General features: G+C 41.0%; 1 protein-coding gene across 1 annotated transcript in view; it reads right to left on the minus strand.

Annotated features, from left to right (window-relative positions):
- Positions 1-26,533, minus strand: part of LOC113159455 (collagen alpha-1(XIX) chain) — an 80,247-nt gene that overhangs the window by 30,778 nt on the left and 22,936 nt on the right. Inside the window, exons 11-19 of the mRNA XM_026356147.1 lie at positions 24,693-24,728; positions 22,967-22,996; positions 22,833-22,859; positions 22,265-22,318; positions 7,024-7,067; positions 5,250-5,286; positions 2,056-2,118; positions 1,933-1,977; positions 973-1,005 (exon numbers count right to left, since the gene is read on the minus strand). Coding sequence (XP_026211932.1) covers positions 973-1,005; positions 1,933-1,977; positions 2,056-2,118; positions 5,250-5,286; positions 7,024-7,067; positions 22,265-22,318; positions 22,833-22,859; positions 22,967-22,996; positions 24,693-24,728 — 369 coding nt within the window. The remainder of the gene's footprint in view (positions 1-972; positions 1,006-1,932; positions 1,978-2,055; positions 2,119-5,249; positions 5,287-7,023; positions 7,068-22,264; positions 22,319-22,832; positions 22,860-22,966; positions 22,997-24,692; positions 24,729-26,533) is intronic.

The following is a 26,533-nucleotide window of genomic DNA, read 5'->3' on the forward strand; positions in this document are numbered from 1 at the left end:
GGGCTCAATAGGCAGATCTTTGGAACAAAAGGTATTAGGACAGAGTCATCTAAATGTCAAACCCCTCTCTTTGTGACACACAGGCTCCAACAACATGTTTATACTTGACAATTTTTATCCTTTAATTTCTATTTTTTGAAAAAAAAGGACGCTCATAGTTACAGCGTGTCTTTAGAGTCATTACCACCCCCTCGCAGATCTTTAACTGATTTGTCACAGTGTGTTTTTGACTTTAAAATGCCTAACCAATGAGTTCTATCATCTCAGTGCCACCCACTCTGTGTCAGCTTCAGCGTACATCAGACATCCACCATGACGTCAGGCCCTCTCTGTTTTTATCTTCTCCACTAAAAGTGGCACCAGCGTCTTCCAACAAAAAAGCCTTCTTCTGTAATTTACAATTATTAACATTCGAAACCGGTCACGCACCGCATGGCCTCCTAATTCACACTATCAGGATGCTTTTGTTTCCAGCTAAAGATTAAAACATTAGTGGGTGATGGCTAGTGCAAATGTGTTCATTTGACACTAGATATAGAGGACATTATAGTTCACAACATTCAGTGCTTGCACAGACTACTTCCCAGTAAAAATTCAACCCAACTAATCTCTGGCTGCCTTGTAAAGGCTGCCCATGTTTCATGCCGTTTATCAACACGGATCTCACGTCTGGACAGAAACAAATGGGAACTATACATCTAAAAACGAGGACATCTAGAGCAATGGAAATGGGTTATGAGAAACCACCATGCTGGAGGTGTGACAGCAAAGGTAAACACTGCCCTGCCAGTCTCTAAATATTTATATGATGGGACAGGAACAGCGAATGAGGCACAAAAATAAAAATTGGGATGATGATAATTTCTTGGCTATTAGTCAGTCACTATAGACTTGTCGCCCTTACGATTAAACATTGTTCATCTCCTTCTAATTGATTCATTCAACTACATGCGTTTCCATATGTGTACTTACCGGACCAGGAGGACCAGGGGGGCCAACATCACCCTGGCAATACAACACAAACATATTATCAGTCACTATATTATTGGCTGATAGACAGAGATCAACAAAACAAACACAGCATTAAAAAAAAACAGATCTTAAAGATTCACTAGACGAACTACATGTGGCCTGGAACAGCTACATCAAAAGGGTTTGGGCCGAAACTGAAGGAGGCAATAACATGAGCAAACTTTGGAAAAAGCCCTGTGTCCCCTAACTTATGTAAAAAAAGATCCACAAGATGAGTAGAAAGAAAACATTAAGAGTTCTTTAAAACACCTACTGCAATGGTTTGCATTTCATGTGCATCATGTAGAATGCTTCTGTAATTACTGCATCATGTAAACCATGTACAAACCACTGTAATGTGTGTATTGGGAGCTCCAGGGAACCTTACAAGGTTCCTAATTCTGATGTATTGCATTTGGGAGCCTCCATTCTTCAATTCAAGAAAACATAGCACCGCATCTGTAAATATACTGTGTTATAGACAGTATATTATGAGAGATTGTGCAGATCTTTGGACAATGCTTAAATCCTGGGAACAGGAGGATTTCATATGGGATGGACCGGAATGACGTTTTTCTCATGATGATGATGAGTCAAACGCCTTCCCATCCAATCAATACTCCAATTTGTCCAACAACTGAAACATGATAAACTCTATCCATCAGAATTTTAGCACAAACATGCAAGTCCGAAACGAGTCTATGTCTGTTTTAGTAGTTTGGATCAAAGCTTTGAATTATTCTTGTTGAGTCGAGTTCAGAATCAACAAGTGAAATTATATAAACGTAGAAACAGTATATACACACAGAGTGACACAGATTCACAGAGACACCAACTGTCAGCCTCAAGAAAATGATTTGAGTCATGCTCACCCCTCCCCCACAACCAACTTATATGACACTTGACATTGATGTGGCTTACTTTTTGTCCTTTCATCCCACCAGACCCCTCGGCACCTGGCTGGCCCTGTGGGAGGAGGCCTTGGTTAATGACTCTGTAAAGCGACCGCATTGAAAAAATGTTACGGCGGGGAGAAATACATACGGGGTCTCCTCTCTCTCCTTTCCCCCCCTTTTCTCCTGGGACTCCAGACTCACCCTTCTCCCCCTGCATGTGAAGAGAGAGAACAGATCATTGACAATGACTGACAGCAAAGACAGGAAAAGAAGACATAAAGCTCAGGAAGTCAGCGCGGTTGTTATGAATAAGAAATCAGAAAAAAAAAAAACATTCAAACACAACACCCAAAATGAAAACAGTTTCTAATTATGGTATGAAAGACTCGCGGCTTTATGAGATATTATTATGAGGCATTATGGGAGTCTAGAAGGATAATGAAAAACCCAAGCCCCTATTGCTTTGCAGCAGTACCAAGTTGCTTTTATTTTTATTTTTCTGTCTGCCAATAGATGGCACTTTATGACTGCTGGTGAGCTGTCCTCGGAGCATTTTATTGGGATACGCAGAGGATACTCAAAGTAAACATAACTGCAAGACAAATGCTCTTGCATCCTGTGCAACTCCGGTTTTTATATACACACCGTTTATGCAGGAGAGCATCACATTTCATCTTCCTGAAGCTCAGCAAAAGACCCATCATATTATATGCTCTTCCTTATGACCTTTTACGCTCATATTTTTACTGTTACACAAGGCGCCAAATGTGTGACATTACCCGGCACTATTTAAGCCACGTGCCGTATGCATTCAGAGTGGGAGAAATACACTGTTTGCACACCACACGACACATTTAATAAAGCTCACCTCTTCTATTCATTTTCCAAATGACAACGCTCATTAACAGAGAAACTAGGAAAAAAAACCCAAACTAGGTGGCTCAAAGCTTATTGTTGTTTTGTTTGACATGTGTGAAGATTTGTAGAGAAGACTTCAAATGCGGCGTTGAGACATTATGGGGCATCTGTTTAGCAATCTGACATGATAGAGAGACATCTGAGAAAGGTTGCAACATATTGGCACGCTCCTTTTTGGCGCCTAGGCCCTAAAAAACAATAATTGCCTTTCGGTTTCAGCCCCTCCCACATTCCTTTGACTCTCTAATCCATCTCTCATGCAAATTATAGGCTTCTATTAAGTCAGCAGACTGCTGCCATGTATGACCAAGTCAAGGTCACTGACAATACAGTGTAAGTGTAAAACACATGTGACCGTACACAGTAAACATTATTCCAATGTTGAGGCAGTCTGCACTGTGCTATCATTCATTATAAATTGCAACTGATGGAGAGTTAGCAATAGCCCAGGATGTCACGTCCATACATTTTTTTGAACTGCATTCTGGCATAGCCTCATGGAAAAGTGTTACAGTGGTTATCGTTGTTAGATCTCCATGACAAATCCTTATACGTGTGTTTATTGGCAGAGGGATATGTAACAAGTTAATACACCTTTCAAATGAGATTAACTGCGGCACGTCTGTATTTATCCTGATTATCACTTTATTTACACATTGAGAGAGCCAGCGTGTAAAGGACAGGGAACTGGCCCACCTGTGGATGACCGTGGATGATATGTTGACTCCAAGACACTGGCGAGTCATCAAACTGCAATTAAGCCTGTCTGCATCCCTCCCTGTCTATCCATCAATATCTGCAGTGTTCTGTCAGGGCCCGTTTGAAACTGTCAGTGGGAGATACAGTTATGGAGATGTGATTCATGAGAACACTGTCTTCCTAGCAAATCATGCACCGCACAGAGCTTTTTCTTTCTTTTTCTTTTTTTTTTTTATAACATTTACAGTCTGCTGTGTGAGCGAGAGGGGGCTCAGCTCACAGTTCAATTTGCGTCTGTTTTGTCCAAAGTAAAAAATGCACAAGAAACAGTGCTGAGAGAAGTGGAAAGATTCCCTGATACTGTTCAATTATTACTATTTATGCAACTAGCTCCTTTCCATTCCTTGGAGATGTAATTATTTAGCCTTATAGCTTTATAGCAGTTTAAAATGTAAAGTGATTCTCCGGGATAAGAGTTTTCCTACAGTGCTATCCACAGTAGGCGTTAATTTATGATGATCAAAAGATATTTCTGTAATGTAAGGACATGACTGATTGATGGCAAGGGCACGGCTGGCTTGAATATTTAATTTAAGCAGTAGAACACTGAATGTGTTTCATATCATCTCATCTCTTAACTAATATCAGTATAGGTCAAACAATCTGAACTACATGATTCATAACATGCTTTTATCATACTGTAAGGTTTAACCTAATTTCCTAATTTTAATGGCTAGCTGTTTTCTAGTGCGACTCTACAGGCATCGTTCTTATCTGTAGTTCGATTCTGCAGGTAAAGGTAAGATTTACTTTAGTTTTTTTTTTTTGTTATACAACAATCTATTTGTTACTTGAGTATAATACGTGTGCCCTCATAGACACAACTTTCTTTTTCAAGGTTGGCCAGGTGACACTTCTGCTTCCCTCGTTCCACTGGGCAGAGGAAGCAGGAGGAATTCTGCATCTCGAGGTGACACCTTGGCAAATGACGCACCGATACATCACATGAACAGCTGTGGTCATGAGGTTGTCCACTACACAATAGCTTTCACTCGGAGCATGATCGCGAGTGGGCCGCTGGGGGTTTGTGTGTGGTGGCGGGTCATTTAAGAAAGCGGGTAGCAGCGGAGACAGCGGGAGGCCTGGTAGAGGTCCATGTATGAAAGTTTTTTTTACACCACATATCTCATGTGCCTCTGGTGAGCTACAACACCCCTGGGCTTCATGAAAATGATTGCAGACCCTTTTTGCAAAAGCACTGTACATAATGGCCATCTGTCTGTTTGGAGTGTGAGCACTGAGTCACGCTGTGCTGCGCTGCAGGAGGTGCAGGGTAGGAACAGCTATTTAACTTGTATAGATAGGCAACAATTGACTGAAAGTTGCCATTTCCAGTGAGGGAGATGTGCTCTTGAATACAAACACAGAAAGGACAGAGCATTTTCTGCTTCTGGTCACACACATCTCTAACTTGCCTGGACTGGCTTCTTGGGACACAGTAGTTACATAAGCCACATCTTTATAAAACAACACTGCAGATGATTAAACTCCTCTCTCATCTGGAGGACTGCTGCAATGAACACAGCTCAGTCATCTTGACAATTCAGCCTAGCTCGAAGTGCAGGTGAGAACGGGTTTGTCAAACAGGGACACAGCTCCAATCTACTTTAATTACAACATGTCAGTGCGTTGTTTTGTGATGCCATTTATTTTTTTGAGTGATACCTTGACGCTTTCCCCTTCACATGTTCCTGTGGGACCCAGCAATTAGAAGTAATGAAACATTCTTTTTACACAGGGAAAAGGACAAAAGGATTTCTTGTGACAAAAAAGAAATAAAAAATCAATTATATACATAACTGTGAGCATAATATACAGTAAACACTCAGTTGGCAGCTTATCAAGTACACATAACTAAATCTAATGCAGTCTAATTTAACAGTGCTGTAATAAATCGTACCCTCATGAAGGTGATGATGTTTTTATTGAGACTTTGATTGAACTGCAGGATCATTTTGGAAGCTGTAGTTTGATGTATTTCAATATACAAAGAGATGTTTCTCTTACTTAACTTAGCCTCATTTATATAAATCGGGTTAGCAAACTAACAAAACACATCTGTTATGTATTAGACTGCACTAGCTTTAGCTATGAAGCTGCCAACTGAGTTTATGCACTGTATGCACAGAGCACGTGAACAATACAGTGTGTTGTCGTGCGAAGCTAATTTGACTTTGAAAATAACCGCTGCCCCTTTAACTGCTGCCGCTAATGGACAAGAGAGAGTGATGCCCTGGTGTGTGTTTTGAATAGATGATTTCGCCTCTGAGAGCTACCTCAGCAAACAGGTGACTCATAAATGCCAATAGCAGGGGAAGCAGGAGAGGCTGGCACATGCTACGGGTGTCATCAGGACCTTGCCATTTAGAAATGTCACACCTTCTCCATTCTGTCTTTTCTTTTCACCCACAACTTTGTGTCCTACAACTTTATGAGTTATTACGGAGACGGGACACACTGAGTCATGTGGGAGAGGTTTAACATTGAATGCCGCTATTATGTCATAGGGTATAATTGTAACGGACCCTTTTGAGCATAACGCTGATAGAAGCAAAGCAGAATCGTTCTGGACGCCTGGATGAAGCAAAATAAGACAAGTACATCCAGATCGAGATTGCAATCAGGGCAATAGTGCATGAAAATAATTGGACAACCAAACATCTGAACTGCATGATGCCTAAGCACCCCTGTTCATCCTGACATCAGAGCACTTAAGAGTCTGACAAGTTGTCTCCTTTAACGCATCATATTGTTTGTGCCCTTTAGTGCATGGGTCACTACATAAACAGCGTTTGGGACTGGTTTGGACGCCTGAAGAACAGACCATAATTCAAGGAGTCAACAGTCCTTATAGACAGAGTTGTCCTACTCATCAATACACGCGTTCTCAAGTGCTACCTTAATGCACCCCATGTGGTTTTGTGCTAATAATAGCCTGCTTACAAAAGATTTTGAAAAGATCAATACAGACTAAGCGTGGAATTAATGCACCAACTTTACACAGATGTTTCACTGAGAACAGAGTAATTGCATTTGTTTAACTGGATTTGGTGTTACATTCCTGCTGTTATGACTGGGTGTTTGCTCTAAAATGCTTTTATAATTAAGCTAACTTTATGTCTTTTGAAATGTGTCCACATGGGTAATCTCAGGGGAATTCTTTGCCATATAAAAGTTAAATTGCATTGGATTTTAAATGGAAGAATATCTAGGCGCTAACACACTATACACATATAAGAGCTGCTTTATTGTGCTGTCTCTTTTAGTGCTGAACTGGTTTTCATTAGTAATCGGTCCAGACATGTAAAACAGTAATTATTTATTATGTTAGGATGAATGCAGAAAAACATGAAAACACATTATGTTTGACTGTTTTTAAACAGTAGGGACTGCAGGTTTGCTGTGTGCTGTATGTGTGTGCGAGTTTATTTGACTTACAGGCAGGCCTCTGGGTCCAGGCTCCCCAGCCTTTCCTCTTCTTCCCTAATGAACGCACACACACACACAAGAAAGAGATTAAGATGAGTGACTGAAGGTGCAACAACAGGTGTGGCTGAGCATACATGCTGCCAGCAATTAAGCATAGACAGCAACTCCTGTTGCAGTCTCTAATTTGCTTTTAATTAACAAGAAGAAAACAGCTTAATTGCTGCACCCTGTGTGGCCCACTACTCTTTGTTCCCTCCTCTGGTTTACTGCCTTCTTTCCAGCTGTTAAAGTCCCTCTGTGCATCAATCAATCCAAGGAGCACATAAAGCAAGAAACGGGTCGAGCCAGGCAGCGCTATCCAACACTGCACAACGAGGTCAGAACAAAGTGACCATTTTAACTCGTTTTGCTTTAAATTGTGTTTGTTTTGTACATTTTGTAAATTACAAAGTTGGAAACCATTTGAAAGCCTGCAAATCTTGAAAAGCAGACATCTTAGTGTGATGTAATACTATCTGAAGCAAACAAATGTCGGTATAATTTACATCAAGGGGGTTTATGTCCCCATGAGACAAGAGGATAAAGCTATGTGGATATCCTTTCAGCCATCTTACAAACTGGCAGAGCATCACTGGCTCTGTGAGACGAGGAGCATCTGGAATTAGCTGATTTTTACACAAGATGGATGTAAAACCAACTCATTTAGGAGTTGATGGTACTCTGGCCAATATCAATTCCCTGTGCAGCAGCATAATCAGTCGTAGAATGATATCTGAGTGGCAAATATCCGTATTACAGGTAAAAATCATTCTAAGCTGTTTCTGACAGAAGTTTCTGACACATCTGACACAGTTCCTATAGTGGAACATCGTATTTCTCTCCTACTGTATGTACCATTACGGCTGGCACAAAAACAACTTATTTCAACTAAGTGGCTGTGTATATCTGTGGAGAAGGGAAGGATCACTGGCTGAAAGAAAAGAAGAACATGACAAAGAAACGCCCCCGTCTCTTCCCTCTGACACTCCTGCATGCAGACTTTGATTAAGTGGGTCAAATTTGACACGTACGTTTGCCAGCACCATAGACAAAGGAAGGCATTTAACCTTTAATAACCAGTTTGCATGTGTTCTTATGCTTATAGGGTGAGTTTGTTTTTATTTTTTGTGGTCAACAACACACAGGATTTATGAAAACACCAGCCAAGCCAAGGTATAGCACATATAAACATTAGACTTAATAGTGACACAAAGAAACCAGTTCGTGCCTCTTCTCAGGAGTGCTCTCCTCTGTTCGTGCCGTTTAATGTGCCGACACAGGCTCGGCTAGCATGTTTTGATCATCTGTGTTTATGAAGCTCTGAAGCCACATGTGCTTTAATGTGAGCATTAAGAAGAGCTGGAAGATTTCGAATTGCACTGATGCTAAGAACAGCACCTTTAAGCCTTAAAACCCCTTGACTTCAAATGACATTATATCCCACTGGAACAACCTCTTTGAAATATAATTGAGTTTGGCTACCCTTGTCGCACGAAAAGTGCAGTCAAAGTGGCAGCCAAGGTATTCAATAAGTGCTTGTGCGCCGGCGTGCTATATGCAGATTTAAAGCCCATCGTGTTTGTGTAAAACATCCATTTTTCAAAAAAAAAAACAAAGATATAAACAAAACAATTCACTAAGGGTGGAAATTTTTTTTCTGCTTTCATTTTTTAATAAGTTGACACTGAATTGTTGCTACGTTTGCAAAAAGATCAGTGTTTGTTCTTGCCTTAGCCCCTGCTGCCCCTGAATTTGACAACAAAAGCAGACTACACTGATAAGTCATTTATCTAATGAATATTTCATATGCTATTATTCCGAGTAGGACATGAATTATGCAGCTTTCAAAATTATTTCTCCACATTTTGCCCTCAAATCTCTTGCTAACTAATTTTATGACCACGTATTTGCATAGTGTCATCAAAATAAATAGTGGGACTCAATAATGGGTTCTCAGCTAATGAAGTCAGAAACTATGATCTGAGGTTAACTCTATGTTATTAAACTTCCGCCTGCATCTTACCTGAGGTTAGCAACAAAATATATATATATACACAGTAATTGTGACATATAGTGTACTCACAAAAGGAAATACTAAGATATTTTAATCTTCAATTACTGCCTTTATTATTCAGTCCCAATGGACTGCCTTTAGTTTATCAGGTACTAACATGGTGGACACACCTGTCAGGATGTGCTATATGCATCTAAAATACATATGCTTTTTCTTCTTTGATAACATATTCATTAAATATTTCTAAACACCAACAGCTCATACAATCCTTTGTAAAAAAGCAAAAAAATAGCACGCCTTCCCCAACAAATCTGTGCACAGTGACAAGAAATAATTAGTCCGGAGCACAGCTGTCATCACCGTTTGTACTCAGTTGACTCTCCAAACTGAAACACCTGCCAGTGACACAGTGAGATAACAACCTCTGAAGGGACATACTGCCTTTGGAATACTGAAATAATCAAGATGCCAAAAATCAAGTCGTGACCAGGAGCACCCAAAGACTACAGCAAAAGATGCTCCCCTGCTGAATTTGATGTATGTTGAGAGTTTGAAGAGTTTTACAGTATCTTGTTTAAATTGACATCTGCAGTGATGCCATTTTGAGTACAATTTTAAATGTCATGTTTGGACTGGCTAGGCTTTTATAAAAATGTAATTAAAGGGGCTCCACTGACACTCCGAATTGTGGTCATTTTATAATCATAATTTGTTTTTCCACTTAGTAGAAAAACACTTTGTAGACTTGTTGTCATTGCAGAAAACAACAAATGCTTATGTGAACAGGGTGAAAACCTACAGAGTGTTTACAATGTCAGAATCAGCTTTTTCTTCAGTGCAAAACTATCAGGACAAAAACATCTCGGTATGCAAAGCATTATGGTTAAACTTATGCCATTGTCAACAGCGCATGCATTGTGATGATGGTAATGGTGACGATGATCTAGTTGCTTATTTCCTAGTGCTAATTCTGTTATTCTGCACGTTATACAAAGCTTTATTGTAGTTTTGGGTTATTTTTTGTTTGATTTTTGTATGTGTAGACATAACATCAGAAGAAAGATAAGTGTCAGAGGTGAACTGCAGTCCAAAGCAGTCACTAAGCAACAAGGATGAAGAGGAAACTGAAACTAAAGATTTCAACTTATAAAAAAAAAAAAGTGAAAATGTGAAAAACATGAGAAATGTGTGACAACAAACAAAATAACATTTTCTTTGATGTACAAGGATTTTAGTCAAAGCGAAGAAAGCAGCCTGCAGTTGGATTTGGACCATTAGTTAAATGGCTATTTTGCTCTGCTATATTCAAGCCACTTTAAAACTTAACACCACCTGTATGTGCCACAGTAAAATATGTCCCTATGATGATAACTTGAATTAGAACACAACTGGAAGCACACAGCACTAGCCGGCGGTGTGTGCAAGTCTTTTCTTTCAGCTAAGCCAACCATAACCCTCATTTCCTGTTCTGTTTCTCCATCTCTCATTTATCTCTCCCTTTGTGTATAATTCTACAACTCTCAGCTCATCTCCTGTTTTTCTTGTCATCTCTCCTTCCTCCTCCTGTCTCCTGTCACTCGCCCTGTTTCTCCCTCACCCAACTTCCAGTGCCTGTTGGATCACCCTGGCAATCTCTGTTGCTATGCGACGCTCAGTGTCCTATAAATTTGACAACATCCTAGTGCTTGATTATTATTTGAGCTCTGCAGTGTGAAGCCCTCCTTCAGGTCATTGCAGTAGATTAGAGACAGAGGAAGGCAAGGAAGGATAAGAGTTAAGGAAGGATGTAGAGAAAGATGGTGGGATTGGAGAGAGGAGGAGGAGGGGAGACAGAGATGAACTTCTTTAGTAAATGAGAGATGGGTCACCAATCACATATTCACATATACTAGTTATCTGTTCCACTCTAAACACATGCCAACCATAGAGCAGATGTGAAAAGTGCTCCACATTAACCTCTAATTATATAAAATAACATCAACTACTCAAGCTAGAAAAGCTAGAGCCACTTTTGAGTGGGGGTAAGGAGTAGGCCTCAGAAGACTGACAGCGTATTTAGAACTGGCGACTTAATCCACATGTATCTGAGCCTCGACTGGTTTCAGCTCTGCTACGAGTTGTAAAGCGTAAAAGGAACGCGCAGACATGGGGTCTGGCTCAGTCCTGCGACACAAACCCAAATCTGAGAGCAAAGTCAACAGCGACAGTGACACACAGCAGAGGCACTCGTTTATGATGACTCCATAATCCTTATCCCAAATGTCAACATGCTCTCTGAGACATCCCATGTCCAACTACCCACACTGGGACAACAAAGCACTATAAAATGGGAGACGGCAGAACGTGTTGCATTTTTAGCAATAAAGCAGATATATCATCAAAAAAAGCCCCGATAATCCACCTGGCAAATGTCTGTGTCAGGAGGGGTCAGTGGATAAGCCGGAAGATTCCTCTGAATGAACGCCACAGGTCCCAAATTCAATCTGACACATAGCACAGAGGGACAAAATAATTTTTGCCACCTTTATTCTGGGATCCACAGAGCCCCTAAAGGGACATTGGCATAGAAAAAAGAAAAGAAAAAGTTTCTTGTGATGCTATCTCGTGACTATGAGATACTATCTTTTTTCTTTTTTTTTGCCAATGTCCCTTTAGGGGCTCCGCAGGGATCACTATCGGTATCATGTTTAACAGTTAAACTTCTGTTTTGGCTATGGCGTCCAAATTTAAATCTAACCTTTACTGATGAAGAGGAACCTCTCATTTCTGCTAAATTGCACGTAACCACATATCCATTTACCAAACCTTCAAATGTAGCCTTATCGTCTAGACACCTACTAAACGTGGCTTTTGAACCATCTAACCTCCAGATGTCTACTTCTTTTCTTTCATCTGCCTGCCTCACGTGTGACACACGGGGGTCCGATGTCCTGAAGGGGAATCTATCTGACATTACTGAGCCAAGTTGGGCTGTGACAATGTTTTGTAGCTTGTGGGAGAGATGACCTTTTCTTGACTAAAAAACTCACATGCCACTCCCACTCTTTCTGCCTGAGCTGAGCCTCGTCCCCCTCTGGGGACATGTACTCAGGCCACCTGAGCCTTTTGTCTGTAGTGATGTACAGGGTTTAACTGGAACTAACTATGTAGCATGTATGCAGCAGCTGTATTTGCTTGGAGAACAAATGTGCACAAAGCTGTGAAACTGATAAACCCTCATAATATTGTCACGTTTAGCTTTAACAATATATAGAACAAAGAGTAGGTGGTATAGAGCTTTCTGTTATGACCCCATGGAGACCTTGGGGTTATGGTTTGGGTGGAAAACAATCATTCCTTCACAGCAATGTTACAGTGGACACAGACTTTAAAATACACACAAACACCCAGGAAGGAACTTACGTAATCAAACCAAAAATAAAATGTGCACATGCACCATGCACACAAAGAAGCAAGAGACGGTTTGCTATAACACAGCCTGTCACAGTTTTAATTCCTCAGTGAAAATGACTCTGCTCATGGCCTGTAGAAGATGGAAAAACAAGGACTGACGCATAGAAACAGATGCATTTGCCCCGTTCGGTTCTTCGGTCAAACATACTGTGCCTTAGGAATGCTTGTATCCAGATTCAGACAAGATACAGAAAATTACTCACATCAGCCAGCAAAAGCTAATTTATTCTGTAATTAATTCTGAAATGTCATCCTTTCCTCTTGCAAATATTTCTTCATTTCTCATTTGAAACTTTGCACCATGAACCATAAGAATCAGACTAAAAAAAAAAACAAAAAACACACACACAAAAAAAAACAAAACAAAAAAACCTGCTATAATAGTTAAATACCAAGATTTCGAAAAGCAACCTCTTAAACCTTTCACAGCGAGTAGCTCTGCAATGTGCCCAATTATCAAGTAAAATGTTTGGAATTAATATAACACCACATAAACTCAGCTTACGTCAGCTTCTGATCAAAGGAAAAGCTAAGTGACATCAAATCGAAAGTATGCTTGTTCGGTGTAAACAAATAGGCACAATATCAGCTTCTCTTACACTCAGCCCAGCTACTTCAGAGCGGTTTCAACATCAGCTGGTGAAAGGGACAAATATTCAGCAAATGCACACCGAGTATGCAGCTCAATATATTGCAGCTGACAGAATGCTCACCACCAAACCTGCTCACTGTGGCAAATCAGCGATCAACATTATGAGGTAAATATCAATCATGGCGTTTGCGTGAAGTGTCGCAAAACACAGTGCAGGGACCACAGCCTCACCTGCTTCTGATTAAGGACCCAATTAGAGACCCATACTTCTAATTGCTCTTGCTGTGTGATATCTTAGGACACTACACAAGCTCAGAAAATGCCTGGCCACTGGAGCTTGCAGAGACTTGGTAAAAGCCTCAATAAAATAGGATTTGTTCCAGTTGTTTACTGAGGGTTAAGAGGAGCGGCCGGGGCAGGAAGAGAACGGCAAAGCCGACAGCTGCCTGGCAGGGGCTCAAATGCAGCTTAGCATTTTTCACCATTCTGACTGGCACACAATGCTCTCTTTAACTCGCGGCCATCTAAATATTCAGGGACGTATAAAGAGATGGCTGACATCGCAGCCGACTTTAGAGTCAGCTCAGCTGGCCAAGATTGCACCTATAGTCTCTTGGCTAAGGCTTTCCATGAAGGCTTTCCTCAGAGACTCAATCACAGACACCATGTGACTAAATAGTGTTGCAGATGCACCACTAGATGGCAAGCTAGCTTCACGACAAAGTCTGTATGTACGTGGTGGGGGGACTGAGTCAGTGAGGAGACTGCAAGCTTTCTCTGAGAGGATGGATGTCCTCAATGCAAAAATGTATGATGCGGGTAACATCCCTAATTAGGCAGTCTGGCAATTAGGCACTGAATACCGTAAAGAAGATCTTTCTGTAGAGGGCTTACAACTATGAGAGAAGAAGGAAGCAGACGAAAGCAAGAAGCGGTATGAGAGTGAGAGAGAGTGACAATAATTTTCATACCACATTATGCCTCCTTTCAACTGGCAGACAATACAAAGGGACACAGGTGGCATTACAAAGGTACCCAGTCATAGAACGCAGCATATCATCAGGTAAAATAACCATTATAGAGCTATTTCAGCAAACATCCAACTCCTCACTACCACACAGTACACAAACACTAGAGCCAAAGGCAAACACAGGAAATGCAGACAGTAGACGTCTACGAAAACTAAGTCAAGGCAGTCCCAACAGAGCCGCAGAACAGCTCACAAATTCTTCAGCTATGGGTTTTAAGAGCTCATTGACTTTAACAACTCCTAAGGAAGGGAAAAGGAGGAAAGAGGGCTGATGATATTATCTGAATTTGCATTTTTATGTGGTGAAGACGATAAATCTATATTAAACTATGAGCTCAATTCCCACCGATCAGCTGAATGTCTGTGCAGTTCTTCTCTGCAAGCTGGGTGCCTATTGCGTTGGCTCCTCACTAGGCCGGCATTGCCTCTTGAATGTTCTCATCTCCTAATGGATGCTGTTATTAGTCTTGGCTCTTAGAAATTTCACAGTCTCATCTGGACTTTTGGCCGTATTATTCATCCGGAGCAGATTGCTCCTGTCCTATGTTTACAGATACTGAGTGTTTCATTAATGCATTATCCAACGAGTGAATACAAGAGGCTGAAAATCTGCTTTGAATAAACCCTGGTTCATTTTACTAAGCAAATATTTGAGGTCAGAGAGAATACACTGTGCAAAGATCCACAGGGCCCTCACTCTGGGTACTGTAGCCCTCGGCAAGTCTTATGCTTCATATCACTCACCACGCATAACAGATTACACTAAGGTCCCACACACTACTGTCTGTATAATATCAGGCCACTGTCAATGCGCTGCTCCCTGGCATGCCATTAAAGTGGACACAGATGAATGTAACTAAATTGGTTGCGGGCAGGATGAGAGTGTGGAGAATCAGAATATGGATTGCAGAGTGTAACAGTGTGCTGTAAGTGATGCAGCCTCCCACTACCACGCCTCTGTGCTCTGCAGTATTCAGGGCTACATCTCCTCCCCGGTCAGCCTCCTTCCCCCTGCACTGTGAGTTCTCTGTGTCCTCCTCCCACCCCCCTGGCCGAGGAAAGAGCAACCACAGACAGAGCTAAGTCCAGGCAAACTCTCTGTCCTTGTTAAACTGACTTCAAATGCCAGGAGTGTGTCTTTGTGTATTACTAGAGTGTTTGAACAGTGTTCAAATGATTCAAATCATGGTATAGACTATGATACAGGGAACAGCTACAGGGGCAGGTCACCTTATGTCAGCTAACATAGTGCAAATAAGTCGAGTGAATTCCATTCAGCTGACCCTTGTCTGACACATGACACTCCATTAGTGTTGCTATGACCTGGCAGATATTGAAACAACATTGGTAAATGTTGGAGAGAAATTAGACACAGGCTATAGGGATACCACGTCCTGAGGCAGGGACACAAACAGTACACAGTATTACCTACAGCATCCTTGCTGTGCGGTACGGCTCTGCTTCCTGAGAAAGTTGGGAGGCTGTAAATGTATATATGAGGGCCTTGCTCTGGCCAACTATAGCAAACCTCTGTAATGCTCAGAGGATGTGTTGACCTACATTACCCCTTGTTCGGCGTCAGCCTTCATTGGTATACATACACACATCCACTTACAGATGCACAAACATACACGTGCAATAACTATAAAAGCCAGTGAACAATGTGCAATCAAGTGGTCCTCCCATAGTCCTGCCCCCTGTATTCATCCCTGTAATTAATTGGCCAATTAATGTGTGTTTATTCTGGACATCCATGGATGTAACCATACTGGGGCTCTCTGGGAAAGATGAGAGTCAGACAGATAAATCAAAGCTCTGTGCATCTGTCCTTGCATGTGCCAAATGCTTCCCCCTGTAACCCTCCTCTTTCCCAACTGGGCCCAAGTGTGAGACCTTTTCATAGCCAATCAGGTCAAATCTTTGTTTCATCCTCCCTCCCAATGCACTTGACATTGACAAGATTAATTGTCTTGTGCACTGGGCAAACGAGTTACCTCCTGGTGTAATACAGGTGTCAAAAGAATGGCTCTCTGGATTTTCTCACTATGAGTTTGGACAGAGAGTAAAGAAAAACTCCAGTTTGTTCAACAAAGGGTTAACAATTCCTTCCCCTGCTTGTAAAATCACACAGGGTGAAAATCCTACCATAAAATCTCAGCTGTGAGCCCTGCTGACCTGTAAATTCTTTTCTCCATGTTACTCTGTCATTGAGCTTCGATGGTTCAAGCCAAAACTGTAACTACATATCAACATCATGCTACTGTATTTGAACACTGCTTTCATAACATGGGCCATTAGGAAGATCGCCATCTGCATCAGTGGTTAAATATAGCACTGCCACTGTTTTATAGGTATTATGCGTGCATATATAGTACTAAATTAAATTGAGTTACACTGAATTAAACCCAATGAGTACACATACTGCCGAATATACTGTTAAACCTATATCTAAATTACACCACAAATGACAACAGGCATGTCTAAGACTGTTACCTTTTGTCAATGTGAAAACGTAACCTTAATTAAATTTACAGAACTGCTTATCTTAGTGAGAAGCTATAGTAACATTCATTTTAAGATCGAAAGACAAAAAGCTTCACAAAGACTGCTAATCTTACTTCTAAATGCGAATCCACTAAAGAAATGTAAATTCTATTCAAGCTACTGTTAAAGAACGCCTTGTGGAAGACATACACTTTACAGCTGTGTATTGCAACAACATGCATGGCTTCAATCAAAGAGCTCCTGTAATTCCATGCATTTACTGTATCACCCATATCAGCGGCAGCCTCCCATGGAGAACTTCTGGCAGGAAGGCCGGTATTCTCACCAGGGACTCGTTACTTAATAATCTCGCCCTGCAGGTATTCTGGTAGAGGTCAACAGTCTGTTACAGTTGCATTGCTGTTCATGTCTGCCTCCACCTAAGGAGCAGGAAATTGCTGCCAAAAGTTTCTGTCCCCACAAACTGCACATAATTCCCTCACTGTGAATGTCGGCAGATAAACAGATCCATATATATATATATATATATATATATATATATATATATATATACATGACTTTCCCCTAACATTTGCTTGGTTCTTTAGAGGACAGGCATCTAAACTTGCATTTGGTTTGCAGAGAACAGTATACTATATCAAACTAAATTAGGTTAAATGCCAAAAGCTATTAACTGTGCAATGAGAAAACAACGATTTCGTTTTAAACTAAAAGCATTAATGAATGCTATCTAATCTGACACTAATGTTTTGATCTCAGTGTAACTGCATAATGCCATACAGTAGAGTACCAACAGGACATTGGTGCCCAGTTTGACACCTACTACCACTCAATGTGATATTGTCCACATATATATATATACATTCATGTGACTCATTCATGAGTCATGTATAGAGCATACACAAATGTGCCTTTGTGCACAGATAACATGGTGCACAGTTAGGCGGATGGCAATATAACACAAGTATGAAATAACATAATTTTTCCCTGGTCGTCTGGGAGAAAACATTTAAACAGTAGTGGACAGACAACCTTTGAGACATGTATGGAAGTTAAGTAAAATATGGAAAAAAAAAAAAGTCTGTGCTTTTTGGTTTGGATTTATAGACAGCTGTCTCAGTCATTCAACACGGGGCATGAATGGAAATGTAAACACCACTATCACTTCCAAACGACAGCAATTACTACCCTCGTCTTTGGAAATGTGGAGCAGTCCAGTTGCCGAGGAGAGACAAGACAGACGATCTTTTCTACTGTTTTGACAGATTATATCCATACCACTTGAAAATGTCCAGGCAGCTGTTGTTGATATTACTACACATTGTTTCAAACTTTTGACACTAGTGAAGAACTGAGAGGGCGTCTGCACTACAATTCCCGGCGTATACATTGATCCTGGACCGTGCTATCACATGATGTGAACAGATGACAGCTGGCACATGTGATGTGACAGCAATGGACATTTTGAGACGCTACTACAAATAGTGATTTCTACCAGATAACTGGAGGAGAATCTCTTTAGTTAGAAACTGTCTTTAAGAATCAGTGACCTGTTGGTTACTGTATTAAATGACCACAGTGAGGCTACTGCTTAAAGGCTGAAAGGGGGAAGTCATTTAACAAGATGCATAACCAGTTAGCAAAATCAAAACCATATTTTAGATCTCTACTCTGTAATGTCTCTTCAATAAGCCATCTATACTCTGGGTGAGTTCGATCTGTAATATTGATGCGGCACATCACATTATTTAGTCATAAAATGATTTCTCCCAGATTAAAAGACTCTGTTTTGCTGTCTATTCTCTCCTCTGAGTCCTCTTGTCTTGCCTGGCTAGCAACACTCCCCAGGCCTTTTGACCTTCATTGTAATTTGTTTTCTCTCTATCTTATCACCTTGACATACATGGCAGGCGATTCATGTAGCACAGCGTCATTCACCCTCATCGTCAGCTAAGGTACACAGATGAATATTTCTATGAGGAACAGGACCAAAATATCAAAAGGCAGTTAATTGAGAATGTGACATTTAACCTCATGGTAAATTCTTTGCAGTATCAAGAACATAAATCCCCTACCCTCATGCACAATATGACACGTTTATGCACATGTTTATTACTGTGCATCAGCTCGCCAATCCAACTCTGCCAACCAGTTTAGTCTTTTAGCAAAAATAACTAAATAAATAACCAACTAACTAGATTAAACAAATAAATGAATAAATCAGTAAGAGGATCTACACTGCATTATTCATTTGAAGAGAACACATCCGTAGACAGAGCAGTTGCAGTGTTCTGCTTCCTCTAGGGTTTGCTGGAGTTTCATCATCTCTGCATTAGCATTGCTATGTCTAAAAAGAACAAACACTGTGCTACACATCTGTCAGGCGTGCATTTTCCCAAAACAGGAGACGCGGAATCCTTGACACCGTGGAAGTGCTCAGCTGATTTAAAAATGCTTTGCATTCACATTGTCAACATTCAGAAAAATGCATCCAAAATAATGCAGTGTTTATCATACGTATATATATATATAAAAAAAAACATCTAGCTATAATGGTTAAGCAATGATTCCAGAACATTTAATAAGAGCAAATGCCTGCACATTATGCATGACAGCATTGCATAACTTCCACAGAAAACCAGAGGAATCAAGATGGCATTTGTCAGCGACTTATATTTAGCAAGGAGGACTTATTTTTCTTTACAGGTACATTTATGCAGCTAATAGGGCTTAATGTGATGTTAGGACTGGATTAAAACTCCAAGACCCACCTTGTAATGGGGGATTTCTTAAGGTGATTATTTATTAATCCACTGGAACCCACTGCCTTGCCGAGGGATGAACCCATGTCTGCACTGAACCCACTCGCAACCTTGTGCCAGCAACGGAAGCAGAGTATGCTGGGAAGACTTGGCACCACATGAATAAACCAAGCTTGCCGTGGCCTTGCTGGGTATTTTGGCTATAAGGAAGGAGTGTGCATTAACCAAGCGCAGGTTTTCATTCCTATTTTTAGTATGCAAAATTATGTAATTTGGTACTTTTGCAGTGCTTTCTGTCAGTAAACCCCATATCACTGATGCACACATTGCACACACGACTGCATTACAGTCCCTCAAATTTGTTGATGAGTGTCAGTGAGTCACTTCTCTGCACTGCATGCTGCATGAGCACACCTACTACAAATACTACAAATGACTACACTGACTTGGAGCTTTAAAATTCCATGGTTGTTCTATTCAGCATACATTTTCATGCAATCTTTTGGCCCGTGAAGGTAGGAAAGGGCCAGCCTACAATGACAACACAGAGCTTAGCACATTATCATAGCACCCAATGAATATTTTAACACAGCACAATCAGCAAGGGAGACATATTCTTTTTACTTGTCCTCCCCAACTTCTTTTTTGATCTGCTGTAATGTGTCACTGAATCCCAGAGTCCTACTCTTTGCCTGCCATTTCATGTCAATGCCATCCATTATAGATAAAACCAAGCCATTCACATTACTATTAATGGCAATGTGTAAAGTGGGGGCAATACATTCCCATAAATTTCTAGACATGGTTGGACTTGTCCTTACCTCCACGCTGACTAACTGAACCACTCACCCATCAAGGTAATAAGAGAGAATCAAGATTCTGTGAATATTAGACATGGTGTCACAGAAGGGGTTGGGTGACTACGCTTGATATTCTCTCTTGCATATGTTGCTTTAAGCTTCAGAGAATGATCAGTGCAGATGGCACCATTCCTCTTCCCACTACAATGACCTCCACAGCTCCTTGAAGTAACTCTAAATGGCTTAGAGTGGTCATATTTTCCTCAAAAATAAATGCAAGCAGACAGTGTGAGAGATGGTGTGGCTTGAATGTAAGGCCTTGTGAAAGCTTTCCACTTCCAGCTATTCTGTGAAGTTTGTGGAGTGGTCAGTCTGCGTCAAGATACTCTGCATCATTTGCACAACAGCCCTGGCTCCTAGTGAAACCAGAAAGTTGCAAGCAATGGCAAGACTTGCTAATTGGGTGAGACGCTCCTGCTGCATCAGCTGACCACTGGCTAGCCCCTGATAATGATACGTGTCCACCTTCCTAATATAGGCTGCCAAACCGTAGAAACACAGGTTGGTCAACAACTTTGAGGCCACATGTGACTCCTAGAGCTAAGAATAAGCAGAAACCTTAGTACATTACCGGTCACCATGAAGTCAGCCAGCAATCAAAGGCAGTATATTAATAGATCAGAACTGTATCTTCAGCAACAACAAAAGTCTGAAATGACCAGTTTAAAGCCCTGTGTCGGTTTAACCTATATAATCTTCATAAAGAAACAACTTGTGTATATTCTGGCTATATAGGAAACCAAGACACTACAACATCAAACGCAGAGGGGCTTTCTATTTCCTCACAACCAATTATAAAGCTGTATTCCAGAGAGAAACTGCACTAATTGATGCTCCTGACACCCAGCCTGTTTGATGCCCAGTCCCTACTTGAATCAGGTTCGGTATAAAATAACTCCTAACTGATTAGGTAAAGAGACAAAAGCATGAAAGACATCTGTGCTTTCACTTTTGTTGACCATTCTTTCCCCCTAAAACAGATTCTTTTACTTCATGCAGTATGGGAAATGATCCATTGAGAAATAACAACTGATAATAGGTCATAAATCGTTAATGCTATTGGAACAAGTTTTCAGTTTGATTGCATTCATACACAGAAGGGTGGAATTCTTGAGATACTTGGGTCCAGATGTCTTGAGTATTGTGCATCATCTTGGCTCTTGCTTAATCTGAAAAGAACATTTGCCTGACCTACTTATGGGTGCTCTACAGCTCAAACTGTTATATATTTTATATTCTGCTGCAATGGAGCCAAATGTTTTCCTTCTGTCTTATGGCCATTTTCTGGAAGACAAACACAAATACTCAGTTGTCTGAAGGGCCTAGTTTTGATCACAGTGACACGAGCAAAGGTTTTCACACCAAGTCAAATAAGCTGTACACAAAAGGACACTCTATCCACCTGTCCATTAACACCTGCTTTCAGCTGTGACATCAAGGAAGAACAACAATCCTGTTGTGAGGCAATCTGCAGCCCTTCACCGTGTTACCCTTTACTGTTGTCAGAACATACGCTGCCACAGTGAGTTTTTTATCTTACAAAACTTACATTGCAGTGACTGCATACTGTATTTTAACTAATAATTTACATTACAAAGCCTGACACTCGTCATCCTAACCACAGTTATGACAGAGAAAGCCAAAGAAATGAATACACGGATTTCTGTCATTGGCATTGCCTCTATCCCAAATCAAGCCGGCCTTTTAGAAAACCACAATCACCCAGCGGGGGTAACCATGCGTGCTGCCAGTCGTACTGTGAGTGTGTGACCCTTTGACCATGGATCCCATTCATTAATTGTCATACAACAAGTCCACAGTACCCCTTCCCTCTTTCTAGGCCCGTTGCAATCCCCTTGTCAGAGATCATCTTTGCCTCCTCCAAAACAACAACAGCCACTCAGCTGCTATTTGGCCTTTCCCCAGGCCAGGTCCTCTCAGTCAGTACAACCACCAACCAGGCCACACAACTGGCTGACTGTTTTTGTTTACTCACCCTTTTGCCCTCTTTGCCTGGTTCCCCTGGCTGACCTGGCACTCCAGCCATTCCCTAGGGAAAGGGCATATACATGGTGTATTGGCTACTATATTCACATGCATTTGGCATTGCAGGAAGATATTATAACTTGCTTCTTATAAAAACTGACCACGCCACATGTTCATGCCACATGTTCTCTGCAGATCAGTAGATAACTAGTGGGCTTAGTTGTAGTTATAGGAAACACAGCATCAGCTTGCATGTACAGGACTATGTATAGCTGTTATTTCTATTCTTACTCACAAAGAGTTTCTAAGTGACTTCCCCACCAGCCCCTTAATAGGCAATTTGCATCCTCAGTTGATTAGAACTTCATTCCATTAATCTACACAAAGTCTTGATTAAGATATTAGCATGTTAATCAAGATATATGCTGGACTTTTATTTTATTTTGTGTTGTTGTGCTAGGATATTCTTACAGTGCTTCATCTTCAAATTGAGGTTAAACCTAATAGGTGTACTTGATTTCTTGTATCCCCTTTTTTTCAACAAGAAAAATATAGAAACGTGTTGATTAATTTGTTACCGTGTCTCCTTTGTCACCACGGGGGCCCTGAATGTGAGAGAATGAACATTAATGTTTAAAAAACAAAAAAACAAAAACAAATATAAACAATGTAGACTATATCCGTGAAAACAATATTAGCTTAATTAAGGTACCTGATCTCCTTTGAAACATTCGTTGTCAGCCTAGGAATCAAACAATGAAAAACCGTCGGTCAAAAAACACAACTCACACGATTCATATATGGCATAAGGATATATGTTGACCCGTTATAGGCAAGCACCACAATTGGTCATGAGCAACGGTAATTATCCTTGGCTGCAATGACCTGAAAAGACAACTCCCCAGACACCCTGCTGGCCACTGTCAGAAAAGGGCAGACAGAGTCGTCTCTCCAGCAGGCCACAGAATGGAAACAAGGCCACATACAACATCTCGCCTTTCAAATACAAGCCAAATTGGTGTCCTCTTTCAATTGGCATCCAAAAGGCAAATGCTCTAGACTTCTCTTGGAAACAGCTGCAGAAATGGGGATTCGCAACATATGTCTTTCGCATTACTCAGAGGTCTGACGCGTAGTAACAAATGAAAAAAAAATATTAACAAGGAGACCTTAAATATTTGCAGCTGTATCTATAAAAAAGAATGACAGTTCTGACCTGTGACACTCTAAATAAAACATGACTCAGTCTCCCTGCAGTTCTTTTGCTAATAAATCAATTATTCATGTACAACTGTATTTTTTTTGTCGGTCTGTGAGCACAGAGTTTTGACCTTGGATAAAAAGCAATACAATGCAAATCCACTAGCAGCAGGTCCACACTACTTTATTAACTTCCTCCCACTGTTTGCTGCTCACTCTCACCAACCAATCTACTGCTATGATTTTAGAAAGTTTGCTAAAACCATCACGGAGAGACTGTTATATCTCTTGTCTTCATAAATGCAGAAGTAGCATTAGAGAATAGTTAATGGATGGTGTCAGTGTTCTGTGGGTATTGGAAGCATTTTGGTGACATAAAGGGGGCAAGCCAGAAGCAGTGGGACACAGTTTTTGTATCACTCTAGTGCTGATTAAAACTGGCAGGCTAAATCCCTCATGATGTGTAATAATTAGCCAACCACCCGCAGTATACCTTTAATCTCCAGTAGCCGTCAGCTCCCTGGCTACAATGCAATGAGAGCATGTGTGTCTGCATCTGTGCTCACACGTTCACTATACGTGTTGATAGGCGACTATGCGAGCATCTGTGAGAACATATAGCTGCCGTCAGCTGACGCCGCGCACTGGAAGGAGCACATTTCTGGGTTATGTTCTCAATTTTACAGGACCACAGAAAAAAGCACCAGTGCAGCCGTTCCCAATTATAAGATCGAAATACATGAAGCGTGGTGCAGTTCTTTCCCGGGTGTCTTCCCTTTAATTCAGCAGGGACAGCCACCAACCCAATAAGTACATGTCTCAACCATGTAGGATACAGCCAGCGACTAACTGTCAACCTCTGCCCCCACCCCAAGGCTTGGATCTCCATTCTTCTCTGCCTGGCTGCTCATCCCTATCCTTTACGGCCCGTGTGAGGATGCCCACTGAGCCCTGCCTATCTGCTCCTTGTTTGACCCATTCCCAGAGGACGGTAATGTGACACAGAGACTGCTCACCTGAGTGCCTCACTTTCCACCTCTGTGGGCCAGATGTTTTAAAGCTGCGCGTGGTGCCTGGTCAGTCAAAAGGCTGTGATGTTTACAGAGCTCAGTCTAGCCTAGCCATTCCAGGTCACCTCTGTGCGAGCATGTTTCCACATTTCTAGTTCTTTAGATTGTCTTTACATCTACAGACATAGCACAGCATAATTACATATAAATGAGACGATCTGAACTTACAGGCACCCCCGGAGCTCCAGGCAGACCAACATCACCCTGTGAAGAAAGATAATAATTAGTGAAAAGCAAAAACTTTAGTTTGTAGCATACTGTGCGCAAAGGAAATGACTGCAGCTGAATTTACACAATAGACGTCTTTTCTTTTCAGGTAATACAACATTAACCATATATAGCAGAAACTTTTCAAAATACAGTGTGCACCATGTGCTATAGCAGACCATTAACTGGTATTTACAGAATGTCAAGAAATGAAGCCTTTCACATTGTCGGACGACTGGCAGGTGGGCTGCTGCTTTTAAATGTGACAGGCTCTAAAATAAACACAGGCGTAGTATATTGTGTAAAAGCTTTGCAGCATTAACAATGGACAGGTATGATAACATTGTTTGGTGACTGTGATATACAGGCAGTCACGAGAAGTCATATAAGGAAAGAAATAGGTGTCTTTTGACACCAGCGCAGCCCAGTGTAAACAGTGATCTCACAGCCTCTTTTGTTTTTCGCCTTTTCAGATAAAACTCATGGATCACTGTCCAGTACGGGAGCACTCTCCACAGTTCACCACAGTCCCAACAGTGTGTTATGAACCACGGAGTTGAGAATCAGTGGACTTCACAGCTGGCGCTAGCCTTTTATAAAATGTGGGTAAAAGAAGAATCGTGCTTGTAGTTCATATCCATTTTGTTGTCTAAATGAATGTCACAGCTAAAATATGCCTGCTATGGGATATTCAGGAGACTCATTACTTTATGCTTCCAAACCTGCCTCCCTCTGTCAGTTTCAATACCAAAAAACGTTCTCTCCACCCCCACCCTTCCATCTGGAAAACAGGATAAAATACCCTGTGATTCTCTGTTGTCTTCACAGAAACACACAGACCTCATTATAACTTCAAGGCTGGCAGACAGAGCACAGCACCTACAATTATTCGGTGACTTCTACCAAAAGACAACAACAACAACAACAGAAAAAAAAAAAAAAGGGCCCCTATAAGGGAAGAAGAATGAAAGAGTAGGAGATATGGCAGCTAATTACAGGAAAACATTTCATCTCATACATGGAGAATAACCCTACTGTGGGATGAAACGAAAAGAAAACTTTAAAAAGACCAATATTTTGTGCATTGTAACAAGACTTGATCAAATTCATGTTCAGCGATAACAGTGAACATAACATCATCAAACATGCATCAAACAGCTCTCCTGCATTTATAGCCTGCCTAATCTCAGGCTTATGAAACTAGTTGCAGTCTCATATACAGGGAATACCTATGTAACACTTAAGTTCCTGAATACTGAAGACCAAATACAGGATATCCTGAATCCAGAGTCCCAGTAAACGGTACCCAACACAGAAGGCAACAGTACAGTATGCAAAGCACATTTTTGGTTTAGACTTTAATCAGATCAAATGTTCAGAGAGGCCAACATAAAGGGATTTGGTTTGGTTTGCCCATTATAATTAGCTATCTCTATGAATATTGTTTCTCAGCTTGCAGAGACTGCTGTATATGAACCTCAATAAGTTATGATAGTAATAACAATATTCTTTACTTGGCCATGTTTGAAGTAGCAATCATAGCAGCACTTCAAACAGATGGGCAAACACGTTACTGAGACTGGGATTACAGCTCATGAAAGTCAAGCAGATTGCCTGAAGTATCTATTTTCATTAAAAAAGAAAAGAACTATAACAATTATAGCGTAATTCTGTCCGGACCACTCTATATGGAAGGCTCACTCACTTTGTCTCCCTTGGGACCAACTGGGCCAACTGGCCCTAGGTCACCTTTCAGACCCTGGAACAAAAAATATATTTAGATGTATTTACTTTCATTGTGG

The sequence above is a fragment of the Anabas testudineus genome, chromosome 15 (genome assembly GCF_900324465.2).
Source record: "Anabas testudineus chromosome 15, fAnaTes1.2, whole genome shotgun sequence".
Classification (NCBI taxonomy): domain Eukaryota; kingdom Metazoa; phylum Chordata; class Actinopteri; order Anabantiformes; family Anabantidae; genus Anabas; species Anabas testudineus.